This window comes from Mus caroli, chromosome 14 (genome assembly GCF_900094665.2).
Source record: "Mus caroli chromosome 14, CAROLI_EIJ_v1.1, whole genome shotgun sequence".
Lineage (NCBI taxonomy): Eukaryota > Metazoa > Chordata > Mammalia > Rodentia > Muridae > Mus > Mus caroli.
The window spans coordinates 46,278,581-46,298,562 of record NC_034583.1 but is presented as its reverse complement, the minus strand read 5'-3'; the positions used below and the strand labels follow the sequence as shown (position 1 = coordinate 46,298,562).

Sequence of the window (19,982 nt, the reverse complement as noted above, 5' to 3'; positions counted from 1 at the left end):
TGGTGGCTAAGTTATATCCTTATGCTTAGGCAGTGCAAACATAAGTTCCATGTTTATCAAAGGGATCCCCGAAGCAAAGTAAGAACAGTATGCTGAAGATAAGCAAAGCAAGGACTTCTAGTCCAGAATGGATGGAAAGAAATCTTGAAGAAGTCCTTGAGAAGGATCGGGTCTTAACAGAACTGGTTCCCACACATCTGAGTGATAAATAATGGAATCAACCACAGTGTAATGAAACAACAGCAGACCTGATAGGGAAGCCCTAGTCTGTAGTGTAATTCTAAGTAAAATCATGGTATCTAGGGTAAACATTAGAATGAAGTGTTTTTCAGTGTATCTTGGGTAAATGATAGAATGAATAGTTGTTTTCTAGAAGGACTTAGACCTGGAAGGAATTATTGTGGGAAACCTTGTTTTCTGTGACTGAAGGCGCTTCACTACAGTCCCATGACTTTGGTCACAACAATCCTGGCACGCCCGGAGTGTCTTGCATTCTTGGGTACTGCAAACAGTGCACAATAAGCATGAAGTCACAGAGGTGTGGCGTTTCCTTCACCAAACATAGGAGAGATCAGGGGCTTTGGTATGAGGAACTAGTTTTACTAAAAAACTAACTTCTCCGTAACCATCAATAAATACTCCTTTGTCCAGTTGTTCAAGATGAAGTCTACAGTGGCTGGATCTCCCGGGGCCCAACAAGGCCTTACTTCATCTTTGAGTGACCTTCTTTCTTTGATCATCCCATGAGACTCAGAATACCGACACTAGTTGGAGCATAGTCACGGGCCTCCTCATTACATCATAATAGTCAAGCTGTGATGTCATTGCAGAGCGCCCACCCAGTACGTTTTGAAAGTGATACCATATATGAAGGAAGCATGAGGACCAGACACCCAGGGAGAGGTAGGTGGAGGGTGTGCAAAGGTCCTGTGGTATTATGTTCTTTCCAAACTCGGGCATCTTAGTTTGGTGGCAGGTTCCTCTGAACTCTTTCTTTCACAGAAAGTTTCATGTAGCATTTACTGTTTCAAATCCATCCCAAATTCCCAACACCTGCACTTCTGATTGATTATTCAGCCTTTCGGCTCCCTTGAACTCTGGCATTTCTTAGGAGAGGAGACACAGACAACTGGATGGAAACTGAACATGGTCATTTGGTCCCTGAAGTATACCACTTTTAAGAAGAAAACAAATACAAAATTGGTCATAAAGTGAACTTTTATAGAATGGAAAAATGCAAATCAGTTGTAGTTTTTAAAAAGCTGACAAAAAGTCGCCTCTACCTGGCAAACAATTTTTTTCTATATGTTTGGATACAAGAAGCCAGATTGAACTTTTTTGTTTTGTTCTTTGTTGTTTGAAACGAGGTCTCACTATATAGCCCTGGCTGTCGTGGAACTCACTGTGTACACCAAGCTGGCCTCAGACTCACAGAGATCCACTTACCTCTGCCTCCTGAGCAATGGGGTTAAAGGTGTGCACCACCACACCTGTCTTATTTGTGCGTGTTCAAGGCTCACACAGAGAGGCAGAGGACAACTTTTTGCAATGGTGCCCCTTTTCCAGGGTGTGGTTTCCTTAGAATCAACCCTAGGCCATCAGACTTGGCAGCAGGCACCTGTACCCACTGAGCTATGCCCATCCTGATGCACTGATAGCCTTTTCATGGAACAAGTAAATCACACTTACTGTAAAGAATTACGTGCTGAACCATGGTGGTGCACGCCTTTACTCCCAGCACTGGGGAGGCAGAGGCAGTTGGATTTCTTGAGTTCGTGGCTAGCCTGATCTACAGTGAGTTTCAGCACAGCCAAGGCTACAGAAAAATCCTGTATGTGGAAAAAACAAAAACAAACAAACAAACAAACAAAAAAGGCTTTCAGTTTTCTAGCATGTTAATTTTCAAGTTATGGTAATTAAAAAAAGTTATTTTTACACCGTGTGATTGTTGTGGAGTGTCCACCATAGAAGACTGCCCGGACATTAAGCCAATAGGAAGCCTGTCAGTCAGCTGGTAACTATACTGGGTATTCAGGGTCCCAGTATAGCTCCGATCCTTTCTCAGAGTGAGCTTTTAAGCACAAAACCCTGTTGTCAGTTCACATTCTTCAGTTAACAACAGCTAGACAGAAGTGAGACTAAAGCTAAGAAGCAAGGTTAGTGTATCTTCCAACTAGAACTGTATCGACTTTGATGGATTAGGTCTTTGTTTTCATTTTGGAAGGAGGTGCTGTCTACAAGCTGAATCTTACAGCCTGAATGGCACTTCCATCATGGAGTCAGCTGTGCTAAGGTCTGGGGCCTGTTATCTCCAGATATAAAAATTTTCAAACCAGGCATAATGGCTCACACCTGTAATTCTAGCCCTCAAGAGGCCAGTAGAGAAGGATTGCCCAGAGTTCAAGGCTAGCCTGGCAAGTGAGCCTCGGCTACTGTTGAGAACATGTCTTGAAAGACAAACAATATTTTTGCCAGACTCGGACAAAATGGACCACTTATTTCATATATGGTGTAAGGTATTAGACTAGGGATGCTAGAACAAAATGGCAGAAATGAAGCATTTTGAACCTTTTCTTTTATCATCTATCTATCTATCTGTCTGTCTGTCTATCAATCTATTTATTTATTTATTTTTGTGAGTGTTCTGTTTTCAATGCTGGGGCTCCCACCTAAAGCCTTGCAATCGCCTGGCAAGCACTCTACTCCCAAGCTAAGACCAGAAGCTCAGGGTGAAGATATTAATTTCATTCTGAGCTCTTTCCTTATCTTACAGTGTCCTCCATCCCCTGAACTTGGCCTTGAATACGATCCCTCTGCCTCTCAGAGTGCTTGGGATTGCAGCTGTGTGCCATCATGCCTGGTGTCACTGCACCTTCCCATGACTTTCCGTTAACATTCATTCACAGCCATGGCAGAGACTCCCTGTTAGGACAACAGTCACACTGTGATAGAGTTTAAGACATTTAATTACTGCTTCCAGGATCTCCAAATAGCTGCACTATGAGGCAGTGGAGTTCCTACCGCTGTTTCGCTGCTTTGAAAAGGAATAGGAAGGACAGGTCAGTCCAGAAACTGTGTCTGCCGTGGGATAATAAGGTTTTTTTGTTTTGTTTTGTTTTTAAAGATTTATTTATTTATTATCTGTAAGTACACTGTAGCTGACTTCAGACACTCCAGAAGAGGGTGTCAGATCTCATTACGGATGGTTGTGAGTCACCATGTGGTTGCTGGGATTTGAACTCAGGGCCTTCAGAAGAGCAGTCAATGCTCTTAACCGCTGAGCCATTTCTCCAGCCCGGGATAATAAGTTATTAATAGGCAAAACTGAAAATCACGCAAGAATCCTTACTAAGCCTAAACTAAGTGTTTCCCAGCTCAGCCAATCTCAAAATGTCTATGGCATTCATTGCCAACTGACAAAAGAGGAGGTTTGATAGAGGGAGAACTAAGGAAGGAAGGACACACCAATCTTAACAAGTTAGCCTTGAACTAGGTATACTTCCAAAGGTTACGGCAACTAACCACCTCCTTAAGAAGTATCTGGCCTTCTCAGGTGTTTTGCAAGAGGTCTGTTAAGAGAGAGACTCGAATTTCATCGGTTAATTGTTCCTCCAGTCAGCCAGTACCTCAGCCTTCAAAAGGAGGACTTTTTTTTTAACTTTAATTAATTTTTTTGTTTGTTTGGTTTTTTTTTGCTTTTTGTTTTTGTTTTTGTTTTTGTTTTTGTTTTTCGAGACAGGGTTTCTCTGTGCAGCCCTGGCTGTCCTGGAACTCACTCTGTAGACCAGGCTGGCCTTGAACTCAGGAATCTGCTTGTCTCTGCCTCTCAAGTGCTGGGATAAAAGGCGTGTGCCACCACTGCCTGGCAGACATTTTTTTTAATGACCTCTTTTGTGTGTGTGCCCGGGTGCATAAGTATGTGTATGAATGGGCTCATGCATTGGACGGTGTGGAGGTCAGAGGACAGCTTTCTGGAGTCAATTCTCTCTATCATGTGGGACCCAGGAACCTCACTGCTGGCATTCAGCTCAAGCTGTCAGGCTTGGCAGCAGGCGCCTTTACTGCTGAGACAGACATCTTGTAAGCCTGAGAAAAAAGTTTCACCAAAGATGGGACATTAACATCTCTTGAGGATGACCTGAGCCCCTAGTCTCAAGTACAAGTCCTGGAGGAGTTGAGAAGGTTGTTATCCTGCAAAAGACAGGTTTTATTATTATTATTATTATTATTATTATTATTATTGTGCTTCGATGACTGCTCAGTAATTTCCACACCCAAGTCCACACCAACTTCTAAATCTAGAAGTTAAAACTCAGAGTAAGCCTTTTAGCCTCCCTGCTCCAGAACCAGGCACAGGGCTTTCTTCTTTTTGTGGTTTCTTTGCTCCCATCAGCCCCCCCCTCTTGATTATTTTACTTTGAAATGTTTTGAGTATTTTGTGCCATATGTGTCTGTGTGCCACATGCATGCAGTGCCCACAGGGGCCAGAAGAGGGCGTTAGATCTCCTGGAACTGGAGTTTCAGATGGTTGTGAGCCATCCTGTGAGTGCTGGCAATCAAACCGTACTCCTCTGCAAGGTCAGCAAGTGTTCTTAACCACCATACCAGTGTTCCAAACCGCTAACTCTTGGGGGTGAATGTTTGAAAAATGAAACGTGATTGAAAGCTGTCACCTTTTAAATTTCTATGTGGGTCATCCTTGTTGCCCAAAGTAATTGGCCAGCCTTTCCAGAGTCAGGTGTTTGGTTCCTGCAGACAGCTCCTCCCTCAGTTTTCAGCCCTTCAAGCACAGATTCTTCCCAAGCAACCCAGGCAATAGAGTGCTATGAGGGATTGATCTCCCCTGGTAACTAAGGGCTGCCTAACTGAAATGTCCCATTTCCCCTTTCTTCATGTTAACTACCAAACAACGGGCATTGTGTTGTGACTCAGAAGAATGTCATGTAAAGTGCAACAGCTCTGGCTCAAAGCCTGCTGGATAAAAGGTGCCTTAGATTTTTACCAACAAAGACTCAGGAGCCAGATGCTGGGATGAAAGCCTGCTAGCTCATGACTTTTCTTTCTAGCCAAAGTCCCACCAGTAATGCCCCTCTCTCATGATGCCTTTAAAAACCTCCTCTAATCTGAATGTCCCTCCTGTCTACTTCCTCTGGTTCTCAATATCTGATCCCCCTGACTCCCTCATACGATGTTTTTTTCTTAATAACCCTATGTTCACTTCCTGTTAACCGTTGCCTGCTCTGCCTTTGGACCTAAGGTGGACTTTATCTAATCCTGTTTACAGTATTCAAGCAGAAAGCTCTTGGATTAAAAGTGTGGGCTAAGACTGAGCCACACCACAACTGAAAACCGGGTTTTCCAGTAAATAACACAATCTTGGGGTTCTCAGTGTGCTCAAATAACCCTGCAACACCTGACAGTTCAAAGAGGTCTTTTAAAAGGACCCTATTTTTCCTCGTTTACCCCCAGTGTCTTGACAACATAGATGGCTTTTAATGTTGAGACTGAGTTCATGCAATGAGGATTGGAGGCAAATAAGAGGCTAGCAACAGAAAATACGGCACAGCGTCAAAGCAGAGATGTTTAAGATGTGTCAGCCTGCAAAGAGCTCTAGGTTTTGGAGTGGAACCCTTAAAAAATGAAACGAGATTTGTATCTGGTTTCTTAGAGAGGAAGTGTGAAACGGAATGCTATCCTTAGTGAATGGAAAACTTGTTCATTCCTGAATTCGGACTGCCACTGAATTCATGAGGCCTCACCCACAGTTTACAGAAACGCTCATGGAGGTTGTTGTGGGGGGGGGGAGGAGCTCACAAGGCTCCCTCCATTCCCTGAGGGTATATAAACAGTTAACAGTGTTGAGATGAGGGAGACACTTAATTCATTAGTACAGACACTGATAAATTGCTCGTACTTCTGTAAGTAACGCCATTAAAGTCTGATTCACCAGCTGGGTGGTAGTGGTATGTTTATAATCCCAGAACTCAGGAGGCAGAGGCAGACGGATCTCTAAATTTGAGGCCAGCCTGATCCACAAATCAAGTTCCAGGACAGCCAAGGACCAAGGCTACAGAAAAGAACACTGTCTCAAACACACACACACACACACACACACACACACACACACACACACCATTCACTAAGCTATACTTGGGTGGAGTCATCCTTTGGCCATCTTTGATAGCCATTTGAAGTTTTTGTTAAGATTTATTTTTTAAACTTATAAGGGGTGGGGGGCAACAACATGGGACACGTGTCAGCGCACATGCTCACACAAGGTCTAGAAGAGGGCTTCAGACCAGATAGAGCTGGAGGTACAGGTGACTGTGATATAGGTGCTGGGAACTTATCTCAGGTCCTTTGTCAGAGCAGCATGTGCTCTTAACCCCTGAGCTGTCTTTTCAGCCTCCATTTGTTCTTTTCAAGAAAAGTTCATGTGACAGTAGGTAAGGAAGAGTCAACGGTGAGGTCTGAGAATACAGGCGAAGACTGATATTGCCTTATTCTTTTTTCTTTTGTTTTTTTTTTTTGTTTGTTTGTTTATTTTGTTTTTTGAGACAGGGTTTCTCAGTAGACCAGGCTGGTCTCGAACTCAGAAATCCACCTGCCTCTACCTCTGAAGTGCTAGGATTAAAGGCATGCACCACCACTGCCCGGCTGATATTGCCTTTCAGCCAGGGCTATATAGAGAAACCCTGTCTGGGGGGGGGGCGGGGGGGGATGACCCAAATAACCAAGATTGAGCTTCAAATGTCAACAACACAAGTCACTTCAGAAGTGCTGTTTCCAAATACGATGGGAAATCCTAAATATTCTAAATTTGGTTGAGAACTTTGTACCCTCAAGTATGGTTTAGTGAACAGCACATCTTATTACACCCTAACAGCGAATCCCAGAGTATTTCGTCACTGAGAATACTTTCGCCACATTGACCTCAAAAGTGACCGAAGTCCTGGGTACTTAAGATGCTCGTCTTTCTGGGGGCTAAACATCTGATCCTCCTTGTGCACATTCTCGGTGGTTTTAAGCGTTTCGTCACGGCTGCCGCTGCTGGTAGCGCTTGTGCTCCAGTTTGACTGGTGGTAGGTGTCTTAAAAGGTCTTCCGAGGGGCTTCCTGCGGGACCCAGGGCCAGTTCAGTAAAGAACTTTGGAAGGACCACAGGATGCAGAGGTCCACTGCAGACGCCGAGTCCAGGAAGACATGTTCCCAGCCCCACGCGCCTACACTGACCGGGTCTCCGCAGCCAATCGCGGACCTCTGCTGGGACCCACGCAGCCAATGGCCGACCCAGTACGTTGTGCATCAGCCCGCCCACCAATCCGGACCTCGGCTTCGGCTCCGCCTCCAAGCCGCACTGGTAGGGGCGGAGCGCCTCGGTCCAGGGGTAGGGGGCAGCGTCCGTCCAGGGCTTCGCGTGGTGCCAGGAGCCGGGCGTGCCGCAGCCCCTCGCCCTCTTGGATCCCCTGCCCTCTTCCCCCTTCCCGCCCCGGCCCGCAGTGCGAGGCTAGGAGCCGCCGCCCGGGGCCGCGCCGTGGTGAGTGACCGACCCCCCCAGCCCCTGGGCCTGCCTCCCGGCCGGTGCGAAACCTCCGACCCTCAGAGCCCCATCCTCGTGGTGGGAGGAGAATCCTCCGTTGGAAGTCGTCGGGTTCTGTCCCTCTTTCCTCCCCTGCACTTTCGAATCTGTGTTGTTGTAACTGGGGGAGGCTAAGGAGTGTGTGTAGGGGGGGATGGGAAAGGTTGGGTCGGGACGCCCTCTGTGAGGATGCAGGTTCACCTGCCTCCTGGAGCTCACCGCCCCAAGTACTTGAAACTTTTTGTTCTCTGACCCAGTTCCGGGCCCTTCAGATGCCTCCCGGGCTTCCCCTGTCCCCATGGCTACCTCCTGGCGACCTCAACAGGCGTTTACAACTAGCCCTCACTTATAGGGAGCACTGCCATTTGGGAATGAAAGGTTAAAAGGAGAAAAAAACACACAAACAACTGGCCCCCGACTCTTGTGCCCCACCAACCGGAAAACGAAAAGTCCTCACAGGTTCCTGGTGTTGCAACTCTGAGACTTGTCAGCTGGAAGAAAACTCAAGCTTGAGACTTGTCTGAAAATCAGTGTGGGCCGAGATCGATGCATATTATGAACTCTTAGTCATATGTCTCAAATCCATTTATATTATTAGGATAGGTAGACAGCAGTAGTTGCAAAAGCCAGAAATCAAAAAACTAAGATACATGAATTATCCTAAACCTTACAATTGGAAGTAAATATTACCAGTCTTTAGTGTATTGTTTAACTCCTCTTTTTAGTATTAATTGCACACTGAGAACTTTTAAAACTATGAATGCCTGTGTCCCAGTCCATTAATCAGAAGAGCATGGCACGGAGGTGGCCTTTTAAGTTTCTCAGGTAATTCTAGTATGCCACTCTAGGAGAGAGCTACTCACTTTGATCATGTTATTTCCAGTTTGGCTTTCTTTAAAGTGAAGTGAGATTGGACCTTTGGAAGCTATCTGAGTTGGAACATACTCACATCACTCTTCCACAGTTGCCTTGCCCTCTCCTAACTGGGCAGGGTTTTAATACATATTCTTGAATTAGTCCTCCAAAGCATTTAATTTTTGTGTTTATACAGTTTTGCTCACGCTGGTCCCAAATTTGCGATCCTCCTGCCTCAGCATGCTGAGATGTCTTAGCTTCCACATTTTCATAGATTTGCATCATGCTTTAATTATGTTATTATAGATACCCAGATATGACCCAGAAATGGGCAACTGTGTAGGGGCATAAACAGTTGGAGAAGCACATTGTTTCAAGCAAGCCAGTGTGTTGTACTAGATACTAGCTAACCTTGAGTATCCAGGACACTGGATATTGATCATGTATATAATCTAGTGGGTCACTTGAACCGTTTAGCACCTTTCCCATCCCATCTGGTACCACAAATACCCTGTCCCTTCTAGACAGCTGTTATTCTTTTTTTTTTTTTTTTTTGGTTTTTTCGAGACAGGGTTTCTCTGTATAGTCCTGGCTGTCCTGGAACTCACTTTGTAGACCAGGCTGGCCTCGAACTCAGAAATCCGCCTGCCTCTGCCTCCCAAGTGCTGGGATTAAAGGCGTGCGCCACCACGCCCGGCTGACAGCTGTTATTCTTGTCTCCCACTCTTTCCATTCATTTTCATTAAGTTGCTTGTTCACTTTTAAGTCAGCTATTGCACTGCCTTCATTAAGTCAGGAAGACTTATAAAACAGAGATCTGAAGGTGACCTCTTGGCATTGGTGTGTGCAAGTGTGACATTGGGCATACATTTTTAAGTTACACATTTTGGAAAGTCTGACTCTTAAAAAAAAAAGATTGATTTGTGTGTGTCTGTGTTTGTGTTACTACGTACAGTAAAGCCCATGAAAACCAGAGGGCTTTGGATCCCCTGAAACTGGAGTTACAGGTGGCTTATAAGTCACCTGATATGGGTGCTTGGAACTGAACCTGTGCTGAGCCATCTCTCCAGCCCAAAGCTCTATGATTTTTATCTGATTCTCAAAGAAGTTGATGATCTAAAAAGTTTAGAAGCACCTAAGTTAAACATCACAAAAGTCCTTAAGGCCTTTAACACCCACTATACTCGCCAGACATACCTGAGGCAGTAAGTATTTCAGATCTTCTTTGAATAAAGACTTAGGAATCAAGCAGGGTCATATCCAGTTTTCTGCTTTGTCTTCTGTTTTAGTGCAAGCCTATGTTCAACTGAACGTTCCAAAGTCCTTTTTTTCCTACCGTAGAATGGACAACATCTAAATTTCAAGTCTAGGCTGCTTGGCCTTGCTGTCAGTCTGAGGATGTTAGAAACCAAAGGGAGAGAGAAGTGTCACAAGTGTGTTTTTTAAGTTAACGACTATGCAGAATAATATATCTGGCATCTGTAATAAGGATGCAGTTGTGATTATTCATAATAGGCTTTACCACTACCATCTCTGCCCAGGTAGAAACCCTCCAGTTTTGATTCTTTCTCTATCCAGTCCAAAATGGAGACACAGAAACTGACTGTTAAGAACACTGGTCTATCCTCCTTGTCACTCTTGTTTTTGAGACAGTCTCTTTACATTGTGCCATTGTGGCTGGCCCCTACTTGTCATTCTTATGAGCCATCCTGGTTGTAATGTGCTCCCATTGAAAGACAGATTCTTCCAGAGGATTACCAGCTACAAGGTGAAGTCTTGATTCTAGCTGGGTATAGTGGCATACGCCTTCAGTCTCAGCACTTGGGAGACATTTATGCCTCTGAGTCATGTCTATAGCCCTTTTTTTTCTTTTTTCCATTTTATTTTACATTTATGGATTTTTGTTGCACTTATGTCTGTTCAGTACATGCATGCAATGCTCACAGAGGCCGGAAGAGGGCATCCGATGTCCTGGAACTGGAGTTACAGATGGCTGTGAGCCACCTTGTAGATGTTAGAACTGAACCTATGTCCTCTGGAAGAGCAGCCAGGTACTCTTAAGCACTGAGTATTCTCTCCAACACTTGTATATTTTTTTCAAAGCAACAAAATCCATTCTGAAATTGTCTCAAAACCTCAAAATACAGCATATAAAATCATGGGGCTGGAGCTGTATGTAGCTTATTGTTAAAATGCTTGGCCACCGACACCTGCCCAGTTTAGACTTCCCAGGTAAGGGTACCCTTTTCTTTGATAAGAAACTAAGCCTTAGGTGAAAGAACTTGGCTAAGGACAAATAGCATTCTAGAAAGCAGGGAGGCTGCAGTTAACCGCAAGTCTGCTATAGACCAAACCTTTATCTCCCAAAGCTGCTGATTCTGACTTTATAATGCCTAGCACACAACAGATGCCCGATGACAACATGCAGCTTTTCTGTAAGCACAGCCTTCTTTACAGAGGAAGAAAATGGAGCGAAGAGTCATTAGGGTTTCAGTGACTTACCCAGAGCTAGATGCTAAGTGGCAGGAGCTTGGAATTCATAAGCTGCCTCCTCACTGGTAAAATGCCCTTCAAGTACAATGCTTTTAGGATCTGCAATGGCTTCTGGCCTGTTAGGTTTGACTGTCAGAAGCTGTGGCAAGCTAACACCAGGGCGAAGGATCAGTGTTGTAATCCTCAAGCCTCTAGGGGGCCGGCTCAGCGGTTAGGAGCACTTGCTGCTCTTGCAGAGGACCTGGGTTCAATTCCCTCACCCACATGGCAGCTCCCAACCAACTGTAAGTCCACTTCCAGGAGTTCTGATGCCCTCTTCTGATCTTTGAGGGCACCCAGCACACACATGGTGGATTATGTACATGCAGATCAAAGTTACAAAATAAAACCTAAAAATACTTTTATAGAGTAAGATAAAGCCCCTAAGCCCCCACCTTTTGGAGCACTTGCCTAGGCTAGAGAAGGTCTCCAAAGAAGTGAACACAGTATACATTGTCTTTGTAGACTTGAAATCTGTCAGTCAGTTGCATTTAAATAGTAATCTTAGCCTATCCTGGACAGACAAGAAGTAATATAAACACCAATGGGATTCCTCCAACAATATAATGTGACGTGATAAAGTATTTCTAATACCTAAGGAGGGAGCTGAATTATAGTGTTTCAGAATGGGGTGGAGATGGTTCCGTGGTTAAGAGCACCCACTGCTCTTCCAAAGTTACCAAGTTCAATTCCCAGCAACCACATGGTGGCTCACAACCATCTGTAATGGGATCTGATGCCCTCTTCTGGTGTGTCTAAAGAAAGCAACAGTGTACTCATATAAATAAAATAAATGAATTAAAAACGAAAAAAGTACTAAAAAAAGAAGTTACAGAATATTCAGAGAGCAGATTTTGCCAGGCATTGAGGAATGAATAGGTCCCCTTCCCACAATCCTGGGAGCTAGTGGTACTGTTTAATAAGCCTGTCCAGCTGGTTTTGAGGAGAAAGCTGGACTGAAGAGATAAGAGCAGGAGCCCTTTTACCCTTTGTGGAGTAGGCTATTAATGGGGAAGGGGTCATCTCTGGGCTCCTTAGGCTGAGCTGTGAGAGGTGACAAAGACCCAGGGAGGGGACTAACCTTTACTAAGCCCTCTCCACAAGATCTAGCCCAAGGGGAATAAGGTTCTTTTATACCAAGGTTTCCTCCTGGGATGGGAAACTCCCTCTAGAGTTTAGGGCTTTAATGTACTATGAATAGTTTCCTGTTCCCAGTACCCGTCACCACAAAAACGGGGTGGGCATTTTTTAGGGCTGGGCAGAGTATCCCACCCTGTTTTGTTGTTGCTTGCTTCTTTGTGTGTTTTGAGAGTTTTAGGTAGTTCGGGCTGTCCTTGAACTCCTGGTCCTACTGACTGTCTCCCAAGTGCTGGGATCATGGGTTTGCACTCCTGTGCCTGGTTTGATCGGCTGTTTCCCTGTCTCCGTGTTCTGGAAGCAATCCGAGATTATTAAGCATTCAAGAGTGCTCATTCTGAGATTTCAGCAGAGGTGCTGCTTTTGTGGTTAAGAACAGTCTGAGTGCTGTTCCGTGAACTTGAAGGTGAGAGCGGACTGATAGTTGTCAGAAGCAAAACTGAAGTTGGAACAGTAAAGGCTGTGGGAAGATAACTTTTTCCTTAGCCTCTAAAGACAGATTTTTGTCATGTGGCTTAGGGTCATTTTTATCCAAGCTTCTATGTATGGACCTTGTGTTTAATACAAAGAATACAGGAATTACAGCAGGTTCTGATGACTTGACAAGATTGTGCAAATTTTGAAATGATTTAGACATTTTAAGAGCAATACAACATGATTCAAATAGAAATTGTTTGGTTTCAGCAGTTTGGCAAAGATTAAATGGTGACGGGACGGTTTCTTTTCTTACAGCTGTCTCTGAAGGGTACAAACCAGAGCACGACATGAGTCCTAATAAAGATGCCAGCAGTCTCGACAGCTCTGCAGCAGGGCTTGTCTGTCTCCCTCCAGTCTCCGAGGAGCTACAGCTTGTGTGGACTCAAGCCGTCCAAACCAGTGAGCTGGACGGAAATGAGCACCTGCTACAAGCCTTCAGTTATTTCCCCTATCCAAGCCTGGCAGATATCGCTCTCCTCTGCCTGCGGCATGGGCTGCAGATGGAGAAGGTAAAGACCTGGTTCATGGCCCAACGTCTCCGCTGCGGCATTAGCTGGTCATCTGAAGAGATAGAAGAGACTCGTGCCAGAGTGGTGTACCACCGAGATCAGCTCCTTTTCAAGTCTCTTCTCTCTTTCACACAGCAGCCAGTGAGGCCCCCACAGGAGAGGCCTCCAGTGCTCCCTCCGGAACAGGTTGCTCTTGGACTGAGTCCTCTGGCGCCTAGTGAGCAGCCCACTCACATGAAAGGATTGAAGGTTGAGCCTGAGGAGCCCTCTCAGGTATCACAGCTGCCACTGAATCATCAGAACACTAAGGAGCCTCTGATGATGGGCAGCAGAACATTCTCCCACCAATCAGATTGTCAGGATCTTCAGATCAGTGGCCTCTCTAAGGAGCAGGCAGGCAGGGGTCCTGACCAGTCACGTGCAAAGACTGCTTCCTGGAATCACTTCACAGCTGTCCATCAGCCAGATAAGCCCGCATTGATCTCATTACTTGATAATAGTTGTAAGGAGGAATCCGAACCTAGTGGAATACCTCCATCTTCCTCTACCTCTTCTCCCTCTTTCCAGGGATTGGCTAATGGAACCACTGCCACCCCTAAACCCCTCCAGCCTTTGGGTTGTACCTCACAGTCATTCTCACCTAGTGAGAAGGCACTGTCTCCACAAGTAGAACCACTCTGGCCCCAAAGGTTACAGAATAACTCAGAACCAAATTTGGCTGGCCCCACAGAATACCTTTCCCCAGATATGCAACACCAGCGAAAGACTAAGCGGAAAACCAAAGAACAGTTGGCCATCCTCAAATCCTTTTTCCTACAGTGCCAATGGGCACGACGAGAAGATTACCATAAATTAGAACAGATCACTGGTTTACCTCGCCCGGAGATCATTCAATGGTTTGGTGACACACGATATGCCTTGAAGCATGGACAGCTGAAATGGTTTCGGGACAATGCAGTACTTGGTACCCCTAGTTTTCAAGATCCAGCCATTCCTACACCATCAACTCGTTCCTTGAAAGAATGGGCCAAGACACCACCTCTACCAGCCCCACCGCCCCCACCAGATATACGACCTTTGGAGAAGTACTGGGCAGCCCACCAGCAGCTGCGGGAAGCTGATATCCTTAAACTGAGTCAGGCATCAAGACTAAGCACTCAGCAAGTGTTGGACTGGTTTGACTCTCGGTTGCCTAAGCCAGCAGAAGTGGTAGTTTGTCTAGATGAAGAAGAAGGGGAGGATGAGGAGGATGAACTGCCAGAAGATGGTGAGGAAGAGGAGGAGGAAGATGATGATGATGACGATGATGATGATGCTGTAATCATATGGGACTGAGGGAGGCTGAGGCAAAGGAGAGTCTATTACTGAAATATTAACCAACTTAGTGACTGCTCAAACCTTTTTGAAATTGCTCTTGTAAAAAGTTTTGTGTTCTTGTGTAGGCAAAGCGGGTAATCTGCAGTAAACTGGAGAGGGTGACCAGGATAAACTGAAGTATTGGATCAACACAAATCCAATTCTCCAGCCTCCGTGTAGAGAGAGTTTGGGATCTGGGCAGATACTGGCTGAAAAGAGCTCTTGCTTTGCTCTTGCTCCTTAGGACTCTTTAAGTCATGTCTCAGCCCCACATCTACAAGGAACCTGAATGGAGAGAAGTATTGTGATCCAGTTGATCCCAGTGCACCCCAGCATTTGTCAGAGACTCCTTGTGCCTGGCCAGTCTTTCTGAGCACATGTTCAGGCACACTGCAGCTAGTGTTTGCAGGGTCTTGGCTTTGTAACAGACACATCCTCAGACCCCTGATGATGTCTTACTCGATTTGTCACTAATTCACAGCAGACTGTTCTTGCTTTTGACACTGGGACCAATCTGCTCTCTACCATTTTATTTCTATGAAATCCCCTCTTTGCTTACTATTGTCTCAGGGTAAATCTTTACATACAGAGTTTGTGAAACTTTTTAATAATCAGAGTGTGAATATTAGCCTGTGTATTTATTGGAGGCGGGGATGAGCCAGGCATAGTGACTGTGACTACTATACTTGGCAGGTAGAGGCAGGAGGATCAAGGAGTTCAAGGTCAGCCTTGACTACATATGAAGTTAAAGGCCAACCTGGACTATGTGAGACTCTGTTTTGAAACATAACAGTGTGTCAGAGGAGAAGGGCGGTGGGGTAGTTTCAGGTTTGGATTTACAAACCTGACACTACTTTCTGCCCAGATTGATATAGATTGTTAGGTTGGTTTTTTAATTATTTTTTCCTTTTTTAACTAGTGCTTCAGTTTGTATCTAACAAGAGATGTTTCCCTCTTTATAGGATCTGTCTTGTGGACAGAAGGACCATGGTCTTCTAACTCAATGATGTTCTAGAACTGGGAATCACTGGTAACAATTGGTTAGTCATCTGAAAATAGAGTGCAAGATCCAAAGTGCTTAATAATTTAAAAAAAAAGGCCAAAAATAAAATTGTTTCTCTTCTCCACTTTGCCACTTCTGTGTTTCAAGATTTATCTCCGTCTATCTATCCATCCACTTTCCTTTAGGTATGTGAGTACACTGTTGCTGTTTTCAGGCACACTAGAAGGGGGCATAAGATCCCACTACAGATGGTTGTGAGCCACCATGTAACGGTTGATGGGAATTGCACTCAGGACCTCTGGAAGAGCAGTGTTCTTCTTAACTGCTGAACCATCTCTCCAGCCCCATCTTCAGTTTCTTAAATACTTGTCTTGAACTCACTGTGAAACCATGGCTGTTGTTGTTCTGATCTTCCTGTTTCCATCTCCTAAATGCTGATTAGAAGTATGTGCCATTATGCCCAGTTTATGCAGTACTGGGGATCAAACCAGGCCTTTATGTATGGTAGGCAGGTACTCTGCCAACTGGGCTACATCTGTACCTAGCCTGAGTCTAGGAATTTAATGCTGGCATGTAACTCAGTGGTGACTCTTACCTAGCATGTGTGACACCCTAGCTTCAAGCCCAGCATCACTTTAAAATCATTTCTGGTTTAGTATATTTTTATTATTTTTTTAAAGAGTTAGTCAGGACACGCTGCAGTAAATAAAAATTGAAGACAGTAATTCAGCATCTATTGACACACACATGGTTTCCAGCCATCAGATGACAAGATTTATTAGTCCTCCAGCAGTGACAACAGGTTGTAACTCCACTTGCTCATCCTACCATTCGAGAAACTATTTTAGCAAGAGTGGCAGAAGCCATAAAAGGGTATATAATGACTTTTTTCCTCTCTATTAGTCTATATACCTTACTAAGGTGGAAATCTACCTGTTGTCAAAGCTGGGAATGTATTCTACCTATTGTTTGGATAAAGGAAAATCAAAACATTTCATAGGAGCCGGGTGTAGAACAATAGGTAAAAAGAGTAACACGTGAGGGTGGGGAATAGTTGTTTATTAACATTGGCCACAGGACAGCAACGGCCAGAGCTAAGCAGTGACATCCAGAAATGAGCCAGGATAAATATATTATCTAGTCTTCCTATGCCAAAGCATGAGGCTAAGGATTTCTGCAACCTTAGTCTCAAACTAGGAAATGAAAGGCCGCACATATGGGAGAGATGAAGATCTTCCTGAAGCCCTGGGGAAGACAGCCACTGAGATGGCTTAGAGAGTAAAGGCACTTGCCACCGAGTCTAGAGACTTGAGTGGGATCCCCAGGACTAACTTTGGTGGAAAGAACTGACTCCTGCAAGTTGTCCTCAGACCCCCCACAAGTACGTACACAAAGTAAACAAAATCCAGGGGGCTGGAGATGTGGCTCAGCAGTTTAGTATGCTTCGTGCCGGGCTGCCCAGCACCCATGTCAGCTCACACGCTGCCTATAACCGTGGCTTTAGGGGATCACACACCCTCTTCTGGTCTCTGAGGGCACCTGCATCACAGGCACCCATATGCAGCTAGTATACCCTCATACAATACAGACACAGTTTTTTAAATTTTTTAAAAAAATGTTTTGGAGAGAAAGACATGTAAGATAAAGTTCAAGAGAACAAGCTGCAGACTGAAACCAGGAACCAGCAAGTGCCCATAGCCGCTGAGAGAACTGGACACTGCAGGCCAACCTTGAGCATTATGCACAGAGCAGACCTGGAAGAGGGATTTCTATCTGGAAATGTTCCATCCGTCTTTCCTGGCTAGTCCCATCTGCCTCTGTTGGTAGAACGTCTGCAGCAGAGAACAGATTTGCATGTTATGACAGCACAGACTACTAAAGGTGTCCTACCAATAAAGTTTTATTGAACAAAATCAACTGCTATTGCTTCTCCATGGTTTTTCCTCATTGTATGATGACTAACTTACAAACAAAAAGAAATTTTGTTTGAGACAGGGTCTCATTATTGCTATTGCTATGTAGACCAGGCTGGCCTTGAATTCACAGCAATCTGCCTGCTTCTGTTTCCCAAAAGGGGCAGGGATTAAAGGTGCCACCATGCCCAACCCAGATTAAGATCTGATGCATCCTGTGAGACGAGGCCTTTGTTGTTACTGAAGAAACTGTGCGCTTCAGTGCTTGATGATGATGATGATGATGAAGAAAAATATCTGAGAAACTTTTGGAAGATTTGGAACATTTGACTATTGTATCAAATTACCAGGGAGGCAAAGATCTTACACCTCTAGTGATGTGGTACTTTTCAGTAACTATTTTTAACTTTATAATGTTTTATTTTTAAGTTTTCATATTTATGGCTGTTTTGTTGAATGTATTTCTGTGCTCAGAAGACAACTCTGGAGATCCCTGGGACTGGAGTTATAGAGGTTGTGATCCACCGTGTGGGTGCTGGAATCGAACCCAGGGACCCTGGAAGAGCAGCCACTATTCTTAACTGCTGAGTCATCTCTCCAGTCCCAATAGGTTTTGTTTTAAAACAGTAGTTCTTAACCTGTTGGTCTCCACCCCTTTCGGGTCAAATGACCCTTTCACAGGGGTCAGATATCCTGCATATCAGATATTTATATGATTCATAACAATAGCAGAGTTACAGTTATGAAGTAGTAATAATTCTATGGTTGGGGTCACCACACATGAGGGACTGTATTAAAGGGTTACAGCAGTAGGAAGGCTAGGAACTACTGTTTTAAAGGATAGGCCAGAATAATGAACCTGTCATCCAATATCAACAAAACTCGTGGCTAATATTTATTGTTCTTTCTATTGCCTCCTTTTAGTAAATTATACTAAAGCAAAATCTAGATGCCATTTAACTTCATAAAATTTTTATTTACATATATAAGGATATGTACTTATTTGTGTTTGTGTATTTGTGAGTAAATACCAAGTCATCAGACCTAAAATATTTCTCATATTTACAGTTCTTTTAATAACTTTAGAGAATAGTACACACCTTTAATCCTATATTCAGAAAGCAGAGGCAGGCAGATTTGAGTTTGAGGCCAGCCTAGTCTACAGTTCTAAACCAGTCAGCGTTTCAAGTGAGAGCCTGTGCCAGAAAAAAAAAAAGTCTTTAATAGTGCCCAACAGACTAAGATTCCTCAACTGTCTCATAGAAGCAGGGCTTTTTGTTTGTTTTGTTTTTGAGATAGGGTTTTATATAGCTCAGGTTAGTCTCAAAACTTGTAGTTAGTCAAAATAATCTTGAACTCCTAATCTTCATACCTTGATCTCTCAGGTGCTGGGATGACAGCTATGTATCACTCTATCCAGATAGAAGTAACTGTGTTTCTAACAAGATTCAACTTGGGGCCACATACTTTTAGATCTCCTGCGTTCCTTATAGGTTTATATCTGTGAGGTTCTATGAGAGGATGCTGCTCCTCCAGTGTTACTTCTTACAGCCTTTTCTTTTGTTGGTTTTGAGACAGCTTCAGTTATCTCAATCTGGCCTTGAGCTCCTAATCTTCCTGCTTCTCCTCCCAAATGCTGAGATCGCAGGTATGTGTCATTATGCTGGGCTCATGATATCTTAAAACCAAACAAAAACAGCAGCTCCAGCAACAAAACACTCTTCCCTTCCTCTCTTCTCTCTATTGAGACGTGGGCCTTGAACCTGATATGTAAGCAAGGATACCTTTGAACTTCTAGTCCCTCTCCTATGTGCAAATACCTAGATTTATGAAATGTAGGGGATTGAACCCAGGACTTAGCACATGCTGGGCATGCACTCGACCAGCTAAGCACATTCTTAGACCTTTTTTTTTTTTTTAAACAACTTGAAATTGTTTTAAATTTATATACAAGGAGTTTCATTATTAAACTTTAATTTCTTTTTATTCTCTTGTTTTAGTTTTAGGGATTGATAGCATCCAGGACCTGGTGGATGCCAGGCAAGCATACTTACTGTTGACCTATATTCCTATATAGACCTGGTTTGTCAATTCTTTTACCTGAGAAAAGGTCTCTAGCCAGCCTGGCCTAGAACTTGCTGTATAACTCAAGATGGACTCAAACACATGATTCTCCTACTTCATCTTATGAAACTCTGGGATTATAGGTAGCCTATACCATATACCATATCATTTTTCAGGCAGCATTTGTTTTGTTTTGTTTGTTTTTTCGAGACAGGGTTTCTCTGTATAGCCCTGGCTGTCCTGGAACTCACTTTGTAGACTAGGCTGGCCTCAAACTAAGAAATCTGCCTGCCTCTGCTTCCCAAGTGCTAGGATTAAAGGTGTGAGCCACCACCGCCCAGCTCAGGCAAGGTTTCACTAAGGCATGAAATTCACACTATAGCCCAGGTTGGTTTTGAACTTGTGTTTCTTTTTGCTTGAACTCTCTGAGTAGCTTGAATTACAGGCTTTTGCTACCAGGCCCTACTTAAATTTTGATTCCTTGCTGATAAAGGGCATTTTAGATTATGGAAATAAATATATCCCAGTCTTACTATCTAGGAGCTATTCCTTGGTTCA

The 19,982-nt window shown here is 44.2% G+C and overlaps 2 protein-coding genes across 7 annotated transcripts in view; one reads left to right on the top strand and one right to left on the bottom strand.

Annotated features, from left to right (window-relative positions):
- Positions 1-853: 853 nt before the first annotated feature.
- Homez (homeobox and leucine zipper encoding) lies at positions 854-18,406 on the top strand. 5 transcript variants are annotated; one of them, XM_021182406.2, is made up of 3 exons: positions 855-903; positions 12,835-14,355; positions 15,407-15,744. In XM_021182406.2, exons 1-3 carry the CDS (start codon positions 879-881, stop codon positions 15,457-15,459), a joined length of 1,599 nt encoding a protein of 532 aa, XP_021038065.1. In that variant the 5' UTR covers positions 855-878; the 3' UTR covers positions 15,460-15,744. The 5 variants fall into 5 exon arrangements, with proteins under 5 accessions (XP_021038064.1, XP_021038065.1, XP_021038067.1 ...); XM_021182405.2 differs by having other exon boundaries at positions 854-903; positions 12,835-15,744; XM_021182408.2 differs by lacking the exon at positions 855-903 and adding an exon at positions 7,063-7,082 and having other exon boundaries at positions 12,835-15,744.
- Rnf212b (ring finger protein 212B) overlaps positions 17,197-19,982 on the bottom strand; it is a 71,583-nt gene continuing 68,797 nt past the window's right edge. For both annotated transcript variants that reach the window (XM_029469303.1, XM_021182410.2), the window contains one exon: positions 17,197-17,279. In XM_029469303.1, the coding sequence (XP_029325163.1) occupies positions 17,217-17,279 (63 nt within the window). In that variant the 3' untranslated portion in view covers positions 17,197-17,216. The remainder of the gene's footprint in view (positions 17,280-19,982) is intronic.

Coding starts and splice junctions, on each gene's coding strand:
- Homez (XM_021182405.2), top strand. CDS start 879: ATGAGGACCAGACACCCAGGGAGAG. Junction 904..12,834: donor GACCAGACACCCAGGGAGAG/GTAGGTGGAGGG, acceptor CTTTTCTTACAG/CTGTCTCTGAAGGGTACAAA.